Source organism: Papaver somniferum, unplaced genomic scaffold, assembly GCF_003573695.1.
Source record: "Papaver somniferum cultivar HN1 unplaced genomic scaffold, ASM357369v1 unplaced-scaffold_19, whole genome shotgun sequence".
NCBI classification, from domain to species: domain Eukaryota; kingdom Viridiplantae; phylum Streptophyta; class Magnoliopsida; order Ranunculales; family Papaveraceae; genus Papaver; species Papaver somniferum.
In genome coordinates, this window is record NW_020628818.1 from 4,420,783 (window position 1) to 4,426,392 (window position 5,610).

The window sequence follows — 5,610 nt, forward strand, 5'->3', positions numbered from 1 at the left end:
TGGAAACTAAAGAAAAAGAAGATTACAGATCTGGACTCTCGCTGCAGTAATTACACTCTTCCGAGTGTTTCAAAGTTAGTGATGCCTTCAACATCCAAACAAGTAACTCCTACATCTGCTAGCAACACTGACATCAATATGCAATATTCTGAGGTTATACCAGATACTCAAATTGGATCTTCAGCTATTGAAGTAAGTTCCAAAGGAAAAACTGTAGTTGTTGATCAAACAATGGAAAACACTTCTCAGAAAAGTTTGTCAAACACTTTTCAAATGGGCCCCTTTGTCAACAGATCCACTACCCTGAAGATTTTTGATGTTGGCCCTGTTCAAAAACACCCAACTCAGATGGAAAATGGCTTTCCAATTATCTTAAAGCAAGTTACAACTCAAAATATTACTGTTGCTGCCCCAATTAATGGTTCTGAGTCTATTCCAAAGGGACCGATTCGCATTACCAACTCCTCAAGAAGATTCAAAACTGCTGATATCCCAAATACCAGCTCTATAATCACCAGAGGAGCAGGAAATTCGGCCGAACAAGAAGTTATATAAAACCTCAAAAGAAAGATCAATCCAAGGTATGACCTAAAAAAACGCACCAGAGCTAATTCTAATGTTGCTAGCCTTGAGGTTATCCCTGAAGAACAAACCTCTACTGAGCCTGATTATGCTCAACTGTGCACCCCAATTACCAATTTGGGTGAATTACCAGACATAGATATCTCCACTTTCTCCCTCAATACCCAACCTATCTTCAACTCCTTTGGTAGCTACAACGTTCCTGCTGATAGCTCCCCAGGTAGAAATGATGTCCGCAACAATTCCCCTCTCAATGCTGTCGGTTCTAGTCTCAATTCCTCCCAAAGTTCTTCTCAAAATGGTGATGGTTCCAATGCTTCTCTTGGTGGTGGATCCGGCTCTACTACTCAGGTAAATCCCATACCCAACCATCCTACTCATGATAATTCAAACCTTTCCTTTAACCTCTTCCCTGTCAACAACATAAACTTAATAGCATGGAACCTTAAAGGATTTGGAAAAAAATCTGCAAACAAAGAACTTAGTATGCTTTGTAGGAATGTTAATCCTGATATCATTTTCCTTTCTGAGACTAAAATGGGGAATGATATGGCATCCAGAAAACTTAAAAACATGGGCTTCCCCTGCACTTGCAATGTTCCTAGTGTTGGTAGGAGTGGTGGTCTGGTTTTGGCCTGGAAAAAAGAAATCTATCTGAATGTTGTTTCTTCCAGCTTGAGGGGCATCTATGTGACTTCAACTGACATTATCCATTCAAAAACTTGTCATATTCATTTTGTGTATGGTGAACCCAATAGTACCCTCAGACCCTCCTTATGGGAACAACAGTGTCAACAAACTACTGCCCCCATAGATGAGCCTGTCTTTGTCATTGGTGATTTTAATACTCTTTTAGGAACAGAAGATAAGAATGGTGGTCTTGAAGTTAATGATTCTGATTTGAACATCTAAGAAATTTTTTCTCTACTTTCAATTTGCATGATCCTGGGTTTTCTGGCCCAAGATTCACTTGGTCCAATATGCAACAAGGTCTTGATTTAATTTTAGAAAGGCTAGATAGATGTTTTTTAAACCAAATTGCTGAGGACCTTTGTCCCAAATTCTATGTTAACAATCTCCCTAGAGATTCTTCTGATCATTGTCCCATGCATATATGTTTTAATTATAAGGAAACTTGGATGCCTAGACCTTTTCATTTCATGGCTATGTGGATTGAGGATCCTACTTGTAAAGACATTATCGCTAACTCTTGGTCTATCAATTTTATAAGATCTCCATCCTATAAACTAAAAGCTAAGCTTCTTAGCGCTAAAAAAGGTCTTAGAGATTGGAACAAATCCTCTTTTGGTAATATTCAAACTGATATATCTACCATTAGGAAAGATTTGTTAGAGCTACCGATTTATGATCCCACTGATTCTATTACTACTGCTAGACTTAAAACTAGATTAGAGTACCTTTATACCTTGGAGGAACTCTACTGGAAAGATAAGTCTAGAGAAGTATGGCTCATTGAAGGTGACAGAAACACACCTTATTTTCATAGAGTCACTCTTTTCAGGAGAAATAGGAATGCTATCAGCTGGATCAAGGATTCCTCTAATGCTATCCTAACTGATAGATATAGTATTGGGAATTCTTTCTTAGATTATTTCAAAAATCTTTACTCTTCCCAACCCCAACAATTCCAGGATGAAATTTTAAATGATCTACCTATTAAATTATCTGCTGAGGATAATGATACTCTAAATATCCCCCTCACTGCTGAGGAAATAAAAAATGTTGTTTTTCAAATGGGAGGTAAAAAAGCCCCAGGACCAGATGGTTTTAGAGGCTTATTTTACCAAAAACATTGGGATATTGTGGGTGAAGCTGTTGTTGATATGACCCAAACCTGCTTCAGAACATGGAATATAGCTGAAGTCTTCAATCATACCAACATAGCTCTTATTCCCAAAATTCCTCTAGCTGAATTAGTCAGTCAATACAGACCCGTAGGATTATGTAATTTCATTTACAAAATTCTTTCCAAAAATCTTGCTAACAGGCTTAAACCCTTTATGAATAACATCATATCCCAAAACTAAAGTGCCTTCATACCTAAGAGGAGTATTTCTGATAATATTCTCCTTGCTAATGAAGCCATATATTCTGTAAATCATAATGACAAAGTTGAGGGCACTGCTGCCATTAAACTTGATATGTCAAAAGCTTATGATAAATTGGAATGGTCTTTTATAGAAAAAGTTTTGAGAAAAATGGGGCTAGCTGAAAATTGGATTAAACTCATAAATCAGCGTGTTTCTACTGTCTCCTATTCTGTTCTTTTAAATGGTAGTCCTACTGGTTTCTTTCAACCTGAGAGAGGTATAAGAAAAGGGGATCCTTTATCCCCTTACCTATACATCATATGTGATGAGGCTCTATCTTCTTACATAGATAGTCTCCAAAGAAATGGAACTCTTAAGGGTATCAAAATTTGTAAAAATGCTCTAGAAATGACTCATCTACTGTTTGCTGATGATTCTCTTCTTTTCTCTTCTGTTACTACTGAAAATTTTACTGTTATAAAAGGTTATCTTCAAAAGTACCGCCTTGCCTCTGGGAAGGAAATTAATTTTGATAAATCTGGTATTCTTTTTAGTAGGAAAATCCCTGAACATAGGAAAGCCTTTTGGCTAATATTCTGGATATCCAAAACAGAGATTTGGGTGAGAAGTACCTTGGTACTCCTACTATTTTCAAAGCTTCTAAAATCCAAACCCATATGGGCATCCTTCAGGATGTGGATGCCAGAATAACTGTTTGGCTTCACAAGATCCTCTCTCAGGCTGCTAGAACCACTTTGGTGAAACATATTGGCCAAGCTATCCCCTTGTACCAGATGGAACATATTGGCCAAGCTATCCCCTTGTACCAGATGGGGGCTTTTCTCATCCCAAAGCACCTCAATAGAAAGATGGATGCCCATATCTGCAAATTCTGGTGGGGAGAATCTCTTGACCCAAAAGATAGAAAGCTCCATCTTTTGGGTTGAGATACTCTGCGCTCCCCTAACTCTCAAGGTGGTTTGGGCTTCAGAAAAGCTGAGCCAAATAATCTTGCCATGTTAGCTAGGAATGCTTGGAAAATTATTGAAAACCCTGATTGCATGTTGGTTAAGATTTTAAAAGTTAGATATTTCCCTAGGACTGATTTACCGAATGCCAAATGTCCTGATAAATGCTCTTGGACCTGGAAATTCCCTTCATGCTGTAAAGGAGTTGATTAAACCCTTTGTTTCCTGGATTTTTGGGGATGGAAAGTTTATCGACCCCTGGTGTGATAAATGGATTCCAAATTTGGGTTCTGCTACTCCCAACCCTCTCACCCCTCAGGACCCTAGCATAAAAGTTGATTACTTCATTGATAACCATACTAGAACTTGGAATGTTTATAGACTCTCTACCCACTTTGTCGATGCTTCTGTTAAGAAGATCTTCACTATTCCCTTAAACCAGCATTGCACTCCTGACATGAGGGCTTGGGACCTATCGAAGAATGGTAAATTTTCTTCAAAATCCGCTTACTTGGGCCTCAAAGGCATTAGTCCCTCTCCATGTAAGATTCTTTGGTTACATATCTGGAAGATTAGAGTTCCTCACAGAATTCAACTCTTTCTTTGGAAAGCTGCTAAAAATGCTCTTCCAGCTAGAACTGTCCTTCATACCAGAATTCTCATGCATTCTGTTGAATGTGCCAGATGCAAGGGTCCTCGTGAAAACATTATGCATACTTTGGTTCTGTGTCCTTTTGCTTTGAAAGTTTGGTTCTTGTCAAGTTTTTGCATAAACACTTCTTTCTTTACTCAAAAAACTTTTCAGCAGTGGCTTACTTTCTGGCTTCTGGAGCAAAACTCTAGATTACCTGATGATGCTCAACAGCTCTTTGTTGCTATCCTGTGGTCCCTTTGGACCAGTAGAAATAACTTGGTATTTCAAAATGTGTCTGAAAATCATAAGTATATCATAGAAAGAGCTAGGGAAATGCTCCTTACTAGGAAAAATATGTTGCTACCGTTTCAAATCCCATATCTCTAAATCACAAATGGATGCCCCCTTCGGTTGGTTGGATCAAATGTAACATTGATGGAGCTTTTGATGACATCTCTGGAGATAATGGTGCAGGATATGTGATGAAAAATTCTACTAGCAAAGCCTCTTTCTGTGCTGCCATGGTTTTTGAAGTTTCGTCTGCAGAAGAAGCTGAAGCTAGAGCCATCTGGGGAGTTCTCAAGAAAGCAGTGGAACAGAAGATGACCCATATCATCATTGAAATTGATGCTAAGAAGCTGGTGGAACAATTCTCTTTAGGTTCTTTTGATGGTGATTCTAGGACAAATGCCATATTTAAAGACATTCAGTTATTTGCCTCTAATTTAATAGCTTCTATCTTTAGTTTTCAACCTATAATCTGTAATATCGTTTCTCATGAGTTAGCTCGCGCTAAACGTAAGAAAACTTCTATGTACTGGTTTATGCCTCCTGCTTGGCTAGCTCCAGCAGTTAAGGGAGACTATTAGCGTTGCTAAAGGCCTTTGCTTATTAAAAAAAAAAAATGAGGAAGGGAGGGGGAAGGTAGACCGGGAGACTGAGAGAGTAGTTTTCTATTGTTCTCCTTTTTGTTAATGGAGGTGAGTGATGGCGACGAGAAATCCTTGCGATGTATATACTCCATATGGTAAACGGTGAGGGTTCAGCTGGCCTTGGTGCACTATGCCTTACAAGCCAGACACGCGGCACTTCGGATGAAGTTGTTACCTGTCAGACTCAGTATGGCCGTGGCGGACCAGAAATCAAAAGTGGGGCCTAAAAATATTTCTATACAAACAAGTGGATTTTGGTGGACTAAGTGTAAGATTTTAGATGGGCTATACAAAATATAGAATAAAAATTAGGGTTTCAGTGTGGCTTTTATATGATTTAGGCGGGGATGGAACCAGGGTTCCTCGGTTCCGATACTGTTATTTGTGTTAGGATATATATAAGGATGTACCCGAAAGATAGATGTATTTCTTTTTTTGAGAGT

At 38.6% G+C, this 5,610-nt stretch overlaps 1 protein-coding gene across 1 annotated transcript; it reads left to right on the forward strand.

The window, feature by feature from the left end:
- Positions 1–4,633: 4,633 nt before the first annotated feature.
- On the forward strand, positions 4,634–5,104 carry LOC113338429. Its single transcript, XM_026583857.1, has one exon. It carries the CDS (start codon positions 4,634–4,636, stop codon positions 5,102–5,104), a length of 471 nt encoding a protein of 156 aa, XP_026439642.1.
- The last annotated feature ends 506 nt before the right edge of the window (positions 5,105–5,610 follow it).

Bases quoted from the DNA above. Each gene is read 5' to 3' on its own strand.
- LOC113338429 (XM_026583857.1), top strand. From the start codon at position 4,634: ATGCCCCCTTCGGTTGGTTGGATCAAATGTAACATTGATGGAGCTTTT.